This window comes from Opisthocomus hoazin, chromosome 1 (assembly GCF_030867145.1).
Source record: "Opisthocomus hoazin isolate bOpiHoa1 chromosome 1, bOpiHoa1.hap1, whole genome shotgun sequence".
NCBI lineage: Eukaryota > Metazoa > Chordata > Aves > Opisthocomiformes > Opisthocomidae > Opisthocomus > Opisthocomus hoazin.
In genome coordinates this window covers 23,322,956-23,341,984 of record NC_134414.1, presented here as the reverse complement: position 1 = coordinate 23,341,984, position 19,029 = coordinate 23,322,956, and the positions used below count along the sequence as shown (strand labels likewise).

Here is a 19,029-nt window from a genome sequence, read left to right as displayed (position 1 = left end):
CAGTAGAAATTTTTATCTTCAAAGTTACTTTATCATCTGCAATTACTAGTTGATGATGTTAACAGTGATTTTTTTTTTTTGCAGAACGGATAGGAAGTACTAATTAACACCTTGCTATAACATAAATCATTGAATAAAGTAATAATAATTATTATATATTTCTATACAAGAAAATGTTGAAAGACAGATTCTCAGAAACACAAATGTTAACTTTAGACAAAAGCTAAATCACAATAGCATCTTTGGCTTACCAAGATTATAAAGTGCTTCAGTGCACGAGGAATCATTCCTGAGAGCTTCCTTATAAAACTCAGCTGCTTTTTCATAGTCTCCATTTGCAAAAACAGTATTTCCTTTGTTAGTTAGAGCTGCTGGATTGTACCTATCAGAATTTACAGCTAAATCTGCATAGTTAGTTGCTTGTGCCAATTCATTCTCCTACATGAACAAAACAAACATTGTACGAGTCATCTGTCAGTCCATTTTCTTGCAGCTGTGGCTTCTCACAGTTAATGTAGTGGAATTGCAAAAGATTGAGGATGAAAAAAATAATACATTCTTTAGTCCTAAAATATTCCTTATGTATTTGCATAAGGCAGATCATCTCTCACATTTCAGAGATCTTCACACATGTGACATGTTTTGCCACTCTGTCCCATCCAGTCTGGAAATTTTCTTTGTTCCAACAAAGCCGTACTTCTTTAAAAAACAAAAATATATCCCCAGGCCCTACAGACTTCATACACAAACGCACCCGCCTAAGCTACATACTGCACATGTTACTGAAGTTCAGCCAGGGTCTCTGTGACCTGAGTTTAAAATTCAGCTGCTGAGCTTCTGCACCAATCACCCTGCGGGCCTGCTTCTGGGGCCTGGGGCTCAACCTCACTCTTCCTCCCACCAACTGGATACAAAGGACACACCAAGAAAGGGTGTTCCAGAATAACTCCTCTAACATGCAGTTTCTTGCTGTTTACAGAGATTATTCAGATACAAAAAGTGCTACAAATATACAGAAGTTGCTACATAAACTGCAGTTCTTAATTGATTTTGTGGAAGCAAACACTTACCAAATAATAAAGGAATGAAAGGTTTGTTGCAGCTGCACTCTTTACTCTGCTATCCTTTTTTTCGAACATTTTTAAAGTCTCCAGTGCCTAGAAGTAATTTGAAACAACTTACTTCCCACTGAAGCAAACTTACACCAAAATTCTTTCAGAAAGCACTGATAAACTTCCCAGTAACAAACAGCTAAAATTACCAACTTACATACTTGCATACTTGATAATTCCTCCTACAACGAAAGGCCGAGAGAGCTGGGATTGTTTAGCCTGAAGAAGAGAAGGCTGATAGGGGATCTTATAAATGCTTACAAATATCTGAAGGGTGGGTGTCAGGAGGATGGGGCCAGACTCTTTTCAGTGGTGCCCAGTGACAGGACAAGGGGCAATGGGCACAAACTGAAGCATAGGAAGTTCCGTCTGAACATGAGGAAGAACTTCTTCCCTCTGAGGGTGACGGAGCACTGGAACAGGCTGCCCAGGGAGGTTGTGGAGTCTCCTTCTCTGGAGATATTCAAGACCCGCCTGGACAAGGTCCTGTGCAGCCTGCTGTAGGTGACCCTGCTTTGGCAGGAGGGTTGGACTAGATGATCCACAGAGGTCCCTTCAAACCCTGAACATTCTGTGATCCTGTGATAATTACTAGAGCTTGTAACACACACTTGTAAGCATGTACACACATAAGTACATCTATATTACAAATAATATTAATGTTGGTCACAAAATTTCAATAATATTTGCTTTTTATTACTTCTTCAAATTCTAGATTAGATATGGCTACCTGGAAGTACACATATATCTGACAATTCTATACATACAAACCACAAGTTTATATTATTATTATATTTATATTATATGTATATTTATATTATTTTATATGTATATTTATATTATTACATATTATTATATTGTTGAATTTATATTATTATTGCTTTTAATCCAGTCAACTAATTAAAATTCTCATACCTATTTTTCCAGTTCTTGAAGTGAACACAGAAGGATTGACATTAAAACTCTTATTGAAAAGCTAAAAAAGTACACACTGTATAAACAAAATACACAAGACAGTGTAGGATTGAATTCCAAATTGCAGTTGTTTTGTGTAATAAGAAAATGACACCTGTCGATATTTAGAAAGTACTCAGACATGAAGACTGAGGCCAGAAGATTTTTTTTGTTTAATCTTTCACATAAAAACTAAAATGCATAGACTTCAAAATAAAGAAGTTTATGGACAAAATGTAAACAAATTTATAGCTAATAAACTATCAAAGAAACTTTGAAATAAAAGGCAGCTTTTTCTTTTTCCACTGACTATGTGATAACAATTGTAACTGCAGACTAAATTATTAAGAAATCTGGCTTCTTTACACCAAATATTTATAATAACTACACAAACTGTTAGAATACCACAGTGAGCCCAGTTCTGACATCTATTGCAACACAGATGTGGCAACCTCAGTTTAGCCATCAACATTAGCAATTCAAATGTTTCCTTCTTCCTCTACACAGAGCCTATAAGCTGCTGTTTACATATCAAAGTGAATGCATGATACTGTATGGGGAATGCCAAGACAAACATAAAGGAAACAATTTTTAATTGACTGTCTTACATACTGTTTTTACAGTTACTTTACACAAAAACCATGACTGTTCTAATGAGGTGTAAAATGACAATGTACAGCTAGATGTAGTTCATTGATTTAGTCAATCACATTCCACCCAAGAACTATGAACTACTATAGATCACAATATTCTCCTAATAATAGAAAATTCTCTAAAAGAAATACACCAATCTCAATCAAGCAAAGCATTTCAAAAGTTAGGCTCCAGATTCTGTGGTCTCTGAAATGCAAGACTTCAACTATGATAATTTTAAACTTTTATATATATATTTGTGACTTTCTCCAAAAACGGAATGGTCCCAAATATTTAGAGACGTAACTCTACCATATCTGAGGTACTCTACTATGAAGCAAAGATTGCTTCGAGTAAAAGATGCGCATTTCTTAAAATGTAATTAATTTTTAGTGAACTTAGAGCTATATAGTTCAAAGTCACTTTCTGAAAAGCCATTTCCCATTGTAGCTGATTTGTTTATCTTTGCTTTTACTGCTAAACGGCACCATTGACGATAACGATTCGAGTGGAAGTACTCTCTTTTTCATGTATAATGAAAAGTTCCTACGACTCTGAACTCTGTTCACTTAATGGTAAATTATGTTGCAGGTCTCTTCAACCATTTCAGCAATTAGCAGCCCTATGACAATCCATGGCAATACTCCTTTTGTCCTTGAAAAGCAGAAATGCTCTCACTGTATCATCAGCTAAATTTATATATTTCTAAATAGCATCTAACTTTTTAATCCCAACAATAATGATTACTCAGATTTAACAATCGAAACACAGATTGTCCAAATTATTCTTTGTGACATGTTTCCAATGTACCTACATTATTTGCTTACAGAAGTTAAACTTCAAAGCAGCTTGCCTGACCCAGGCAGGGTCTGCCAGAGATGTTAAGGTGCTGCATTGGCTAACCTGCAGAATTTTGTTTAAATTCAAAGTTTTTCTTTGAAATTAAGAAAGCATTCAAAATATCTAATACACAAAACCCCTTACTAATAAAATACAATCTAGACATGTTATGGTAATTTCCTCCCTGAATTCTTTTTTTCAGAACTGTTTTAAAATAACACATTCATTATGATGAGCGCATAGTTAAGCCCATTATAGTTACAGCAGAAATCTATTTCCTTTTTTTGAAACACAATAAAACTTTCAGCCTTGAAATTGAGTATTTCAAAAAGTTTCCATTCTTGTTCTTCAGCCAAAGGTGTGTTGAGCAGGTGGTGAGTTAGTAAGTATATGAACAATAGACAGAATGAATGTAAGTGGCAGCTGCAGTTTTATTAGAACAAAAAAAAGACTCTGCAATCACCATTCTGCAGTGCCACTCTACTATTAAGTAGTTCCAGTGCAAGTTAAAGGTCTTCCATCACATAATCAAAATAAAAAGAGCATCTTCTCCACTTACTCCTAACTTCCAACATTCTTCCTTCTCCCTCGGGAGTACTCCACAGCAACATCACCAACAATCTCTGTATCTCATTTTACCTCTGAAAACAGATTTATTTTTTTTTTCCCCCAACCTGTACTGGATACTAACTGCAAATCGCAAAAAATAACCATCAAAACAATAAATTCTTGAGATCACATGACTGTTTACCTACCTGTAACACTCTCACCCTTCAAAAGCTATCATCAATAAAGCTACTTGATTTGTCCCAGACTTTCCAAACTCTCAAATTGCTTCCTGATCTCAGAAAAGCTATCAGTCAGACATGCAGTATAATAAAGGATAACTCTCTTGCTGTATCTACAGGAAAGCAGAAGAGGACAGGACAGACAGAAGGAGCAAGAGCTGCTCAGGAAACCAGAAGAGGTTAAATATGAGAAGGAAAAGTTGGCTGAAGTTAAGCATGCGGTAAAAACTGACTAAAGTTCAAGGTTCAATTATATTATTTTAGGGAACATTGTAGTATATAGGGAACAGTGAGAATACCATAACATAAACAATAATGTATATATGAAGAGCATCTGCATATATTTTGGTACTATCGTCAACCTAACTGAGAGAAAGATTCAGCTCATACTAAGGAAAACACCTCCATGTTGGTTAGCAACATGCTTTCTAGGCTCTATTGACTGTACTGACTACAGTTTCATTAACTGTAATGATAGTTTGGACACCCAGTGAAGATAACTACATCTAGTTGTCTTAATTTTGACATGAACTGCATTCACTATAACTCTTGTGGCAGAAACTTCGTTTAGATAAAACTCATGTCTTGTTAGTGTTTTTAAAAAGTTATTTTGCTGAGCAGCATCAATGTAATTATGTTTGTATAAACCATTCTTTCCCTTGCTGAAAAATATGCTGTGGCTAGGAAAGATATCTTTGCTGATACAGTACTAAAAAGTAGTAATGTGAAAAGTTACTATACCTGGTTAAAATCCTGCTGCCTCAAGTAAGTAGTGGCTTTATTTATTTCCAGGTCATTGGCTAGCTCTACATAGTGGGAAGCTTTTACTACTTCAACACACCTGCAACAGAAAGCAAGCCATAAAGATAAACAAGATACATCTGTGCAAAGGCCACTAAGTTATATGCTTTTACAGCAAATTCGCTTTCCAAAATGAGTTGGTCTAGGTTATTCTTTCTTTACAGAGACAGAGAGCCCTTTGATTAAATATATTTGTAAAAACATTTTATTCTTCTAACCTACCTTAATAATAATATTTCTGCTCTCTTTTTTTAGTCAGCTGCCTAAATATCATGTTATTTTCCATCACTGAGTGATACTTGACATTAGATATTGACTAATCTAATTTTTCAAACAATTTTTTTTATACATTCTACATCTGATTTTTCGTACCTGATCTCCTGTTGTATATACTACCAAACCCATAAAACAGGTTAGTGAATAAAGCCAGAGACTGTAGATTGTGTTCTAAACTACATAATAATAAACCTCTTTCTGATCATTCCCCAGTCACTTTTGGCTTAGGGTCTTCCGTAAAAGGAGGGCAGAACAGAACGCACAGTTCAGAAGTTCATTCACAGACACCATCTTCAAGGGTGTGATGTGGTATACTTTAAAATTGCCTAATCATTTCAAGCAAGCCCTTTGGAATAAAGCACACTAAATGAACAACTTTGTGGAATGCCTCTTTAATCCCTTCCACTTTTTTAATTTATGTGGTGGAAAGTCTTTTTATTTTCTTCTAATAGTTGGCTAATTTGTCAACAAAAGTTTAATTTAACAAATTGCCTGCTGCTATAATTGGGTAGGCATATGGACAGTCTCTACACAAAGTATACAAATGCCTTTTGATGTTGGAGGAAAAATTATACTGAAAAAACAGCAATATCCGCAAAGACATCTGTAATAAAAGAAAGGTCAAAAACCAGCTTTCAGCTATTAATGTTAACATCTTTTAACTACAAAATGCAATGAGATCTAACTATCCAACCGTTCCTTATGGAATATGACAGAATAGCCCCAAGATATGTCACATTTTAAGTAACAAGTTATGAAATCCGAAGATTATTTGTCCCTGCTTTATTTTTGTAAATAAAATCAATCTTATTACAAACACATTTAATACTCAGAGGACTCATAACAAAGTGCAGTATTTGGAAAACCAAGCTCAGACTGCTGGTTAAACTTCTTCACTGGGCTTGAATACCTCAGCCTAGAAGAAGAGAGAGTAAACCTGTCCTGATACACACAAAACAATCCCGTACATCTCACCAGAAGTCGTTTAATTAGCCAGAACAGATAGGAAAGTGTGTTTTGCTTCATGACAAGCATTTTGTGGATAGCACTAAGGAAACTGAGTATCTGACAACTTTTTCCAGTTTTCTTGAACAAAAGCAAGATACTGAGCAAACAAATCTGATTTATGCTAGCAAGTTATAAAGCAGCAAGCTAATTTTCAGAAGACACACTGTTAAAGTTCTGATAAGTCAGAATGGCAAAAGTAGGGAAATTATAAGATTATAATGATTATTAAACCATCAAACACCGCCTTGTGGACTCTAGCAGGCTAAAGATGTCTGTGTGAGAGATTATTTCTCGTTAATATAAACAGCTTTACTAGTAAATTATAACTACAGGACCTGCAAAATTTGACAATAATCCTAACTGGCCAAAAAAACAAGTAAAGGAGAGTTCTCTTTATGCAAACATTCATTTGCGCATGTTATTTTTCAATAACTTTATTAAAAATACTCAAAACAAAGCAAATCCTTATAATAGAAAACTAAAAATTGTTAAAAATACATCTTGAAAAGTTATTCTAATCCTTTTTATACTGTCCTTATAAGAAGTGTGTCTATTTTGTTTCAAATGCTGTAGTAAAAAACATGGAAAGCAAAAACTAAGCTGTAAATTGAAAAATAAATTGGATACAAAACTGTACCAGCAGCCTACCACTGTATATATTTGTATAAATGTTTAAAAAACCGTAGATTAAGTTTACAGTTATGAACTTAATGGTTATAAATGAAACGCAAATAAACTTACCTAATAACATTTAGATGCCAGTGTTTTATATAATGACTCTATAAAGTAATGAAAATTTCTTAGGCACCCCACATCTTCATTATACCTTCTTCAAACTTACTGTACAGAGCAGCAATCATTGTCTTCTGTGTAGCATTTGTCTACCAATACTTCTAAAAGTTCTTGAATTTTCAAATTGATTTTTAAATTCAGTTATTTTTGAGAAGCTCTTTTTGTGCTAATACAGAACACTTCAAAACGTATAATTAACAGATGAGTTTCAGTGATGTAATGAAATTAATTTTTAGCACAGAACAGACACTAATGCTTTGTTTTGCTCTTCAGAGCACTATGGAGCCAAACTGAATATAGCCTGGATGCTATGTTTGAGATGTGCAACAAACTATGTTTCCCAGGCTGTTTATGTTTGTGAATCTGGTTTCATAATCAGCATGAGAGATTGGCATACAGTGTAGACAAAAAGAAGCCCCACTTGACTCTTACCAGTCATAGCCTACTGCAAAAGATGTCTCAATTACTGGTGCTATGAGCTTAGCAGCTGTCATAATGTATTCCTCTGCCATGGATTTCCTAAGTAAAAATAAAAAACCAACACACAAACATGTCATCATTTCAAAAACACGTACACAAAAAAGAACCAACTCTTGGTTCTTGCTTCCTCCTGCACTCAGGACAATCTTAGAAGTCAATCTAACCAGACCCCGTTACTGCTGCTGCCCTGTATCTTGATAAAGCTCTCAGTTTTTTCTGTTTTCCTTTCACTGCACACTAACGATTTAAAAAAAAAAAAAAAACAAACCAAAAACAACCAACACAACGCTGCAAGTTTTAAGCAGTGTAACCTACAGCATTTGCAGTAGATATTCTACTTCAGTGCAGTACACTATTCTACTTCAATGCAGTACATTAAACCGAGTGATCCAACCGGTTCTTCCAAACATGTTCTTTCTTAAGAATTATGAGGACACTTTCGTAACAAGAGCTGTGGACATCTGAGAAGACTGATAATACTTTCAGGAGCTAAAACTCATGGCACCACAGTCAAGAAACAATAGACTCCATTACCTCTCACGTTCTATTTGTCTTAAGCTGTCATTTTTAATGGCTTCAATCAATAGATTTGTATGTGGATCATCCTGAAAGGGGACAAAACAACTGCAAATTATGCCAGTATACATATTATTTTATAGGCCATATGACTGTAAACATAAATTGATGCAAATTATGTAGTCTATAATGCCAGTTCTTTAATTTTCACATTTCAAAAAGCTAGCTTCAGTTTAAAATAGTTTTCTAACCACAAAATCTGAAATTTGGTATTACAACTACTTTAATCCTGTTTCTCTGCTCACATATGTGGTCATAGTTCACATCAGGGTTGTTAATAGGTGTAGTTAATGTCATGTGTATCAGACTGGGATGGCTGCAAATCACATTAAGAATATTCACGTGCTTAAAAATAAGAGAATGCTTAAGCATTTGCTGAACTGCAGTGGAATTCAGCATATGAGGACTTGTACTACCTTCTCATTGGAAACCACAAGATGATCATGTGAGTTACTGTAGCACACATCATTGTTAGTTCTAAAAGAACTAATGCAGGTATGATGGGTAGACACCCCTGCCTCATTTACTGGGGACAGATCATAGATATATACAAAATAAAGACCAGAAGGAAACTTTGTGATCTTTTCTTTGACCTCTTCATAACAAAATACAGAACTTGGAATGCCTGTTAAAACTATAGCTTGTCTGTCCTTAAAAAGAACTTCTGCAATCTAAAGCTTTTCTTCCAATGACTGATCTTACATAGTCTTCAGTTAATTCAAGTGTTTAATGACACTTACTGTTACATAAGTTCTAATATGAACAATTATATATATCAAATATATAAAAATATATATAAGAAATTATATACATATTAATATAAATATATATGCTTCATATATTAGGTTTTATTTGCTTATGCTAGGACAACAGGAAGCAACAGCTACTCTTAAGCTGCAAATAGTTTGAAGACTAGTTATATCTTTGATCTTTAGTACTGAAAACAGAAGCTTTGTATCACTGAAAAAAGATTGCTAAGTGAATATAAAGGGCTTACCCTTGATCTTTCTATAGAGGACCTTTCTAAGGGACCCTAAAGCTATTCATTACTTTTTCCTGTTTTTAACATGATAAGCTGCTTGGTTCATGGTACAAAGGAACTCCCGTTTCCAACAAAGTCTAATAAACTAAAATAAGCATATGTAAACTTTACTAAAATTTTCTTCTGTAAAATAACACTACAGTATTACAAGTTTTATTAGCACTCATTTAAGACAACTTAACTCAATCGTTGCTTTGCTCCCTTTCTTTTAGCTATTACTTTATTAAAATTTATCTAAAGAGGCACCACAGTGAGCTATGTAAGTCAGCCCAGATGCATTTCAACAAAATAATTATGAAGACAATCGTGCAATGTGGATTTTATGTACACCATATCTTTTGAGGAAAAAACGATTTGAATGTTCTCAACATAGTTTCACACTTGCTAGAAGCACTGCCACACAAAGTTCATGCTGGTAAAAAGAAAGTTCTTTTAGATACATAAATAGACATCGATTTACATATTCAGTATAGTCCAGGCACTCAGTGTCTCTCCCCCTTTCTCCTGATTTACCATATGAAGACACAGTCTACTTTCTCCAAACAGACACAGCTTATTTTTTTCAAACTTACATTTGGTGAAATGTATTTGTCATCACAATCCACTTCCAAGGGAACTGCAATCAGCTTTTGGAAGGCTTTTTTCATTTGTTCACCATTTCCAAGAGCAAAGTAACATAGGATCAAGTTGAAGCCTGCCATCGGGTTTGGGGACATGCTCATTATATGTTCAAATGAAGAAATGGCATCAGCATATTGGCCAGTTTTAATAAATGCAACTCCGATATTTTGCATTATTTTAATCCTAAAGAAAAAAAATCAGGATTAGGTTACATTTTTAACTATCTAATCTTACTGTATCCAAAACCTGTATTTCATAACCATGCCGACTAAAAGAAACTCACCTCATCTCTTTGTGGGCGCTAGGAATCTGGTCTAGAGCCATACGGTAGAATTTGATAGCTTTGGAATAGTTACGTTGTTTTAAATATATATTTCCCATATTCACCTTCAGTCTACCTATCAAAAGAGGTCAATGAGTTACAGCCTTTTAAAGCATAGTTCCAGCGTTTTTAAATTGTTTCAAGGTGACAGAGTAGAACAACTTCTTAATACATTTGTCTTCATTATAGGGTACCAGTGTCCCTTTAAAGAAGGACTGCACAGAACAGCCTTCTGTGAATTTTCACTAGGAAGGAGATGAAGTAATAATGAAACATAGAAAAGAACTATCAGTGTAAGATGTATTCTGATTTTGACTGTGAATTGAGGGATGAGGTAGAGATTATTTATAGTGCTCTCCAGGAAGACAGCTGCAAATACGTGTCTCAGAAAAGTGCACTGCAGGAGTCTCAAAGATGTGCAAAATACTAAAAGAAGCTTTCAGAAGGGGAAAGTCAAAAGAGAAAAAAATAGTAGTAGTGCAGACACCATAGTAAGTGCTGCATGAGAAAATGATATATTTGGCTTTATGTTTAGTTTAGCCAGAAGAGACTTCATGAGTTCGAGAGCCAAACTGTATTAAGGAGTCAGAGACTACGAGCTGTCATCCACTCTGACTGGTGGACACGAGGGCCGAGATCTCTGTGAGTCAACACCATGCAGGTGAAATCCTTATTTTGAATGCCTGATCACCAATTCTAATCCACTTTGGAATGTACCCTACCTCCACTGCTGAACATCTTATTCTTCACTATAACTTGGTAAGTATTCAGAGCTTCAGCATACATTTCATTAGCAGCATACTGACTGGCCAGATTGAAAAGAACCTATAGAAAAATGGAATTATATGTACAAAAAATAACATTGTTCTCTCAAACTTGAATTCATAATAGGTAATTTCAAACTTATTTACCTTGCAAGTATTTCTTTTACCAGTTTTCAACTTCCCTGTTTAATGTTCCTTTGCTCTTGTACATTGGCATAGAGAAAGCAAGTTTCAAATCTACTTATTCTAGGTAATTCTTTTATTTTTGTACTTAGCTACCATTAAAAGTCATGCTAAGTAGGCCTTAGACCTAAGTGAACACAATGTTATAATGCAATGGTATTTAAAAAACCTTCATACAAGACAATTTCTAGAAACTGTGTGTAATTTATGACTGCCAACATGCGGAAAACAGTCCTGCTCCCTGTGGTCACTCAGTTTATGAAGAAAGAATTTTTCCAAACTACTGTTTCAAACTAGAAGTTCTGCTGGTGTCAGGGAAAATATCTCCACATTTTCTACTCAACTTTACTCTGACCTTCACCGTAAAATAAATTACTAGGTCTGCCTAAATCAATGTATTCATTGTTAATAATTTTCTCTACAGTGCTACCTCGAGTGCAACTTTAAACTCCCCCTAAGTATTTTTATTTATGTTGTATCCTTTTTTAAAATAAAGTCTACTATTAATTTGAAAACCAGAATGTAAATCTAGATACCTGCTTTAAGATTCAGGATTTATGAATAGTAATATATCCTATTTCATGTAATATATTCTCTGTCACTTTATGGTACAAGCTAAAGGCAGTGTCTGATCTGTTCTGTTTTCTTCTCTTGCCATGTTACATTTTTCTAGACTACTCATTTTCAAAGTATCACAGAATGGTAAGGGTTGGAAGGGACCTCTGTGGATCATCTACTCCAACCCCCCTGCTGAAGCACAGGGTTTACACCTTTTATATTTTTATATGCATGTGTTGTTTGTGAGCAGGTAGCTGGAATAGATGCTAATGGGTATCCTTCACTTAATGTTAACTGCGTTGTTTCTCTGGTACTTGAGATTGCAAGGGAATAGAGTCAATGCTATAACTGGATCTTTGCAATCCAATGTTAAGTTCTTAACTTCAAGAAGTCATTCACTTTATGTTCATAAACTTCCCCTGCCCCCAAATGTAGACCATATCTGATCTAGTACACTGCTAGGAGCATTACAATACAAACACACTTCGCAAATACCGAAATGTCTTTTTAGGAGGTTTGCTACTGACACCTTTCACTCACTGAAGATTTCTAAGCACTTACTGAATAAGTGAGGTCTAAGTTGATGTTTTCTGAAGTAGCAATTTGTTCACGTTGTCTCACCAATACTCTTTCCTTTCTTCCAGCCTCCTTTGCTTTTTCCAGAGCCTTAAATAAAATACTAGTGTTCAGCAGTGCCTTGAATCTTACTAACCCAAGATGGCAAAAGTACATTTAAATAAGTATGAAAAGAACATCCTGATGTCCACTTTCTTTAGATACACAGACTGTACCCAATGTCTGAAAAGTAGCAATACAACCCCCACAGAGGTGTTAATTAGCAATAAGCAGACACACAGTTAGACGTCTAAGTCTGCTCAGCTGTATAATTTTAGAGAAGTATAGTCACACACATAATACATGCCACAATCACTTACGACCCTAGAAGCTTACTCTACTTGTATTAATCATAGAAAATGCATATAAATGTCTAGAAAAAAAAAAAAAAGAGCGCATTTAGGCTTGGCATGTTTTGGCATGTTTCCTTAGCTGCAGAACCCCAGTGCAGGAAGGTGCTGGAAGGAAGAAAGCAAAAGCAGGAACGTGCATGTTACATAAACATGTGCTGTACATACACTTTGACTAATTATGGACGCAGGTAAATTGCTTCCCTTTTTTATCTGTCCACAAGTGGTATTTCACATGTGTGTTCACAATTTGAGTAACTCCAAAAGTACTAATTTATCCAATGATAATCTTCTGCAGATTGCTGTCAGGACCCTTCATGCAAGTAATGCTACTGGTCTACAAGTGCCATTAGCAGTCCTGCATGCCTCTGCAAGGGTGTAATGGTTAAAAAAAAGTAACAGGTAGCACTCAGGGTAGATATTTGGCAGATAGCAGCGAAGGAAGCATTTCTAAAGATAGAGCTTGATTCTTAGTCCTTATGGTAGAAGGCAAATGCAACTTGGCTGTTTTATAGGTAATGAGTTGGCAACTTTGATGACTTCTGCAGGAAAATGGGTATTCTGCTGGACTTGTCAGAAACTAACACAAACATCCTAGAGGACACTCAGAATGGTCTGGTTCAATCTACATAAGAAACAACCCTTTGACATCAAGAAGCCAAGAACATTCTTGGCCATACATGCAAGAGGCTGCAGAAAAACTAACAGAACAGGTTGACTCATCTCCTACTGAAGGTGAAATTCAGACATTATATCAGAAATAAATTCAGATGGGTCTGTAAGAACGCTTATCCTAAATGGACATAATAAATGGATAGACTTCAGATAGGAAGCTATCAGTAGCAGAAAAAAAAAATTTGTAACAAAAGTGCAATATAAGAGGATCTTTGTCACCTTGAAGGGTGAACCCATCTAGTCTAAACATCAGACTTAAGTTCCACTTTAGTACTCACAGTTCCACTGTTAGGAGCCTTTTTGCTAACTCCCCAAGGAAGTAAACTCTCTACAGTGTGTGCTGCTGGGCAAAGATATGCTAAGTGAAATTCCTCTTTCCAAAGGAGCTATCAGGCTATTAGCTCAACAGATAATCCATAAATCATTGGAAAGGAGTATGACTGAGGCAGAGCAGGATTCCAGACAGTTGTCCTCGTAGTTTCAAGCATAAAGGCAGTACTCGCACAGTACAGTATCATCCTTATACCAGAACTGTCCAGGCTGACCTACCACAATCCAGATGATCAATGTTCAATCTTGTCTTAGTTTGATCTGGATCACTGGAATTGCTGTACAAACTGCAGAAAGGCATATACCAGGCTTTTTATCCAGAGAAACAATAACTAATTCAGAGAGCCAGGACAGCTTTTTTCTCAAAACCAATTGATACAATGCTTCTTTGTAGCAGGCAAAAAGACATGGGATGTTACCCATCCAGCAAAGACAGTCCTCAAGACAACTGAAATCTTCCAGTCACAGTCTAACAGGGTAAATGTCCTATTCTGTATTTGAAAATATTCACACTACAGAAGACACAAAATCATTGACAAGAAAAGTACACTCTTGCTGTCCTAGTTCCAAAGGTAAACTGCTGTCTTTAAAGAGAGGAGAAAACCTCGAACCAAGTATGCTTCTTAAAGAAATGCTAGATACAAAGGGCAGCTCCTGCCACTGTGACATGGAATATTTCACCTACAGGAGGCCTAAAACATACAAATAAGGGATTACTATTTAAGAAAACCATCAAATATAGGTAAGATTGTAAGAATAACACATGTAGTCTCACAAGAAGCTTCACATAGGCACACAATATCACCTTGCTTAAAAGGGCTAACCTTCACTGTCTGTGGGGAGCACCGGACAATATAAAGTCCCTTCAGGATAAGAAAGCCCTCACTGTCACCGAGTCCAGCGTGGCTCCTAAGAGCTGAATGAATTGTAGATGTCAATGGAAAGACAAAGAGAGCTTAACAAAGCTGATCTATCAAAAGATGGACTGCATGCTTCTTAACAGATCCAAACTGCAGCTAAGACCACCCACAAATTAAGACAGCTGAGATAAGACTAAATGCTGCGTACCCACCATGTTTCACAAGACCTAGAGCTATGCGAAATTGTCTGAATCAGTGCAGACAGATGAATATTGCTTTGTGTCAGACAAAAAGACAACATTTATTAAAAATGCTAACTTATCCAAACAGCTTGAACTCACAAATTACATCTATACTAGATGTAAATCAAATGGGCTAGAACCTGTTATTTAGCCACTACTAACTGGCACGACACTGCTCTACTACACTCTACAACAGACTGAATACATTCAAACTACCCATTGGCAACAGTTCCTTATGCATAGTCACCTTCAACCATATCTAGGAACTGTTTAGAAAAATGCTAGTTAGCCTGGGCCAAAACCGTGCTAGCAAGCATGCTAACAGCTTACAAACCCATTGATTGATTCACAAATATAGACGTGGTGTACAATGGACAAACAATGCCATTTTCCCAACTTGTAGCAAGGCTTAGACCATTACAGACCATTTGCAATCTTTGTGATTAATTTTGGAGCTCTTAGTCTCCAAAACATGAGAATTTGATCAAATCTGAACAGATTAAGTTTTCCTTCTTTTATTAAAGCATATACAGCTTTATAAAATATAAACCTTCCAAAGGTCAAGTTCAAAAGCTTAGAAGAGGCTTTGCTAACTCTAAAGATAACAGCCAGAATACCATTGCTCCTAGAAGACACGTTTTATTTTACCTCAACAGTTTTAGCCTTGGAAGGTGAACCATGAACTGAAGTAACATGTTCTGTGTAAGCCCAGCAGCATCCACCAGGTCAACTGAAGACTCCTCCTCTGATGGGAATGCTCTCGTTCAGCCCATGTTCTGTAAGTCTGATGTCCTCCAAGTCATCCTTTATAATGCTAATTAGGTGACTCAGGCCTTCTTGCTGCTGCTTCAGATGTTGCTTGATTTCCCTTAAGAGGTCTGCATCTATGTAATACCGTTCTTCAGCCCGCACTGCTCCAAAGTGGTTTTGCATCCTGATTTGGGACATGAGCTCATTCAGTCTGCCCTTGAACTGTGTGGGTGCGTTGAGTTCACACTGAATTGTATCTAACTGCACACGAAGCTGCTCTTCGTCTGCTTGAATAGCATAACCACTTTTCCTTTAGATCTCCTGCTTTATTAATACCTGCAAGGTTCTGTGAGAAAGTGCCATCAGTTTCCTTTTGTACTGTGCAATTTTTGCCATAGTTGTTGTTTGGTTTTTCTGCAGCTCACTGATATCTTCTGATATTATGTCTAATCGAGTTTGATGCTGTTTGGTCATCTCATCTTGGACCTTCAATCTTCTCAACAGTTCCTTGAAACCCACCATTGGCACAGGAATAAGCTTGTCAGGATCAGGATTATCAACTTTGGCTTGTTCCCATATAATAGGATAAACACCGGCAGGAGGGTTCTGCAGGAGCTGTTTGACTTGTGCTGGGGAAAGCTCTGTTCTGGCCATGGAGAGGCTGACCCCCAGCTGCTGCAGAGATGATTTTATGTTGGCTTGTTCAAAGTGGGCATAGAGGGTCGTTGCGGGAACTCTCCTCGAAGTGCCGTTGGGCGAACGCTCAACAACGTAAATGATCACTTCTGTCTGGTCATCTGGCATCGTTTTAACACCTTCTACGTTGACAGTAAGGGTCTGGTTTCCTCCCAGGATTTTGTGTAGTGATTCTACAAGCTGCTGTTGCTGGCTTCGAATATCTACTTCCTTTCTGTTAAAGACCAAGACCACGAGGCCATCTTCATCTTTGTTGTTGGGCATTAAACTGTAACCCACAGCCTTAAACCTGCAAAAGGGGTTTTCCTGTGTAAACTCCACCGGAGCGATGTTATTATTGAAGTAACCTTTGCCTGTTCCCCAGAAGGCCTGAAGCTGGTTCCATTTTGCCAGAATAGCATCTCTCTCATCTCCATTCTTAGAATGTACCCTCAGCAAGTTTGCTGATGACACCAAACTGGGAGGTGTGGTAGATACACCAGAAGGCTGTGCTGCCATTCAGTGTGACCTGGATAGGCTGGAAAGCTGGGCAGAGAGGAACCTGATGAGGTTCAACAAAGCCAAATGCAGGGTCCTGCACCTGGGGAGGAACAACCTCATGCACCAGTACAGGCTTGGGGTGGACCTGCTGGAGAGCAGCTCTGCGGAGAGGGACCTGGGCGTCCTGGTGGACGACAGGTTAACCATGAGTCAGCAGTGTGCCATGGCTGCCAAGAAGGCCAATGGGATCCTGGGGTGCATCAAGAAGAGTGTGGCCAGCAGGACGAGGGAGGTTCTTCTTCCCCTCTACACTGCCCTGGTGAGGCCTCATCTGGAGTACTGTGTCCAGTTCCGGGCTCCCCAGCTCAAGAAAGATGAAGAGCTACTGGAGAGAGTCCAGCGGAGGGCTACGAGGATGATGAGGGGACTGGAACATCTCTCCTACGAGGAGAGGCTGAGGGAACTGGGCTTGTTCAGCCTGAAGAAGAGAAGGCTGCGAGGGGACCTTATAAATGCTCACAAATATCTGAAGGGTGGGTGTCAGGAAGATGGGGCCAAGCTCTTTTCAGTGGTGCCCAGTGACAGGACAAGGGGCAATGGGCACAAACTGAGGCACAGGAAGTTCCGTCTGAACATGAGGGAGAACTTCTTCCCTCTGAGGGTGACGGAGCACTGGAACAGGCTGCCCAGGGAGGTTGTGGAGTCTCCTTCTCTGGAGATATTCAAGACCCGCCTGGACAAGGTCCTGTGCAGCCTGCTGTAGGTGACCCTGCTTCAGCAGGAAGGTTGGACTAGATGACCCACAGAGGTCCCTTCCAACCCCTACTATTCTGTGATTCTGTGATCAAATCAAAGGCCATTTAGCCTAGTATCTGTATAGGACAGTATTAAGCAGATCAGGTAAGATGCTTTACCCGTTCTTGTACTCTAACAATACCTCCTCAGAATACATTCCTAGACTAAAAGATTTTGCAGCTCAGATGACTGAGCAAGAAACATCAACTCTTACACCTCAGTTAACTTTTCCCCCTTATGGATCAGATGGCATCAACTTGAGAGGGCAACGGATGGGCACAAAGGAAGTCTACAACCCTAAGAATCCAATGTACCTCATTAATTCTAACAGTAGAGCCTGCTCTGCCTCCAGTAGTTCAGATGCTGGAGCTGGCCAGTCCAAAGCATATGGAATAAAGCATAACCCTGGTCCTAAGAAGGAAGAGTTAAGAGGTCATTTTGACATACTGGAACCCAACGCTAAGGTGCTTTATGGCCACTGTCCTACGAAGGATACTGGTGCTTGCACTTCAGGGTTTGCTTAGCTTGCAAGGTCCCCTCGTGTGAAGGACTGAAAGATGAAATAGTTCATCTTGCTGACCCCTTATGGCGCAAGAAAAACAACAAAGCGTCTACCATATGCTGTAGCACCAAACTGCCCCCCTCTGCGGAGGTGGTTTAAGTGAGATTGACCCTAGTGCCAAGTACCAGTCCTGGATGAAAATTACATTATCCAAAAAGCCCAAGCAACATCAAGGAAACGGAATGTCACTCAGACAAGATCCTTACGCATATGAGGACGAAATTCTGCAAAGATGCCAATTACAAGCCTGGTACTGAAGAAGGGTCACCCACTCCCACAGAATCCACAGGTTAGAGTGGGCAACTCTGTGCCAGTATGGCTAACTGATCAGACCCATACGAAGAAGCCATTGGAGATATGGGGAAGGGAATTTTTGTAACATTGAAATCTTAAATATATACACAAGAAATACAGCTTCTACCTTTTTTTGGCAATACAACATATCACTGGATTAGAAGAGTCATAGCAAAATTAGAACTGAGATTATTTTGATAATTTGAAGTGTTTGAACCCAAGTCAGCTTAAAACATCTATCTATACAAATTGTTCTTCACATAATAGCAAAAGTGAAGTGAAATTCCGAAAAATTACCAATTTCAAGTCTCCACAGCTGTTGGCAATGCAGCTTTCTTCAACCAGTTCATTCACTTTTTTTTCCAACTGCCTAATCTTCTCTTCTGAACTAAAAAAAAACCCAAAACAATAAAAGGATTAAGACTAGGATCTTAACTGCGAACACTAAGCTTTTACACAGGATATTCTCAATAAAACAACACAAGGATGTATCGTGTCACAACAAACTGTTTTTTCCCATCAAAGAAAATACACTGTGAAATTATGCCCAGAGAAGATCCTCCAAAGATTTCACACTCACACTTTTAATTTGAGAACAGAGACCTAAGAAAACAGAAATCCTCTTACGAG

At 37.6% G+C, this 19,029-nt stretch overlaps 2 protein-coding genes across 5 annotated transcripts in view; both read right to left on the bottom strand.

Annotated features, from left to right (window-relative positions):
• Positions 1-19,029, bottom strand: part of IFT88 (intraflagellar transport 88) — a 56,556-nt gene that overhangs the window by 29,327 nt on the left and 8,200 nt on the right. For 3 of the 4 annotated variants that reach the window (XM_075419047.1, XM_075419037.1, XM_075419064.1), the window contains 10 exons: positions 18,697-18,787; positions 12,312-12,416; positions 10,968-11,070; positions 10,207-10,321; positions 9,875-10,106; positions 8,219-8,289; positions 7,637-7,723; positions 5,069-5,168; positions 1,071-1,157; positions 252-438 (listed from right to left, as the gene is read on the bottom strand). In XM_075419047.1, coding sequence (XP_075275162.1) covers positions 252-438; positions 1,071-1,157; positions 5,069-5,168; positions 7,637-7,723; positions 8,219-8,289; positions 9,875-10,106; positions 10,207-10,321; positions 10,968-11,070; positions 12,312-12,416; positions 18,697-18,787 — 1,178 coding nt within the window. The remainder of the gene's footprint in view (positions 1-251; positions 439-1,070; positions 1,158-5,068; positions 5,169-7,636; positions 7,724-8,218; positions 8,290-9,874; positions 10,107-10,206; positions 10,322-10,967; positions 11,071-12,311; positions 12,417-18,696; positions 18,788-19,029) is intronic. The other variant, XM_075419056.1, reaches the window with a different exon arrangement.
• On the bottom strand, positions 15,319-16,766 carry LOC104337311 (nuclear pore complex protein Nup54-like). Its single transcript, XM_075413750.1, is given in 1 exon segment — positions 15,319-16,766. A coding segment is annotated over 1 exon segment (1,218 nt). The 3' UTR covers positions 15,319-15,548.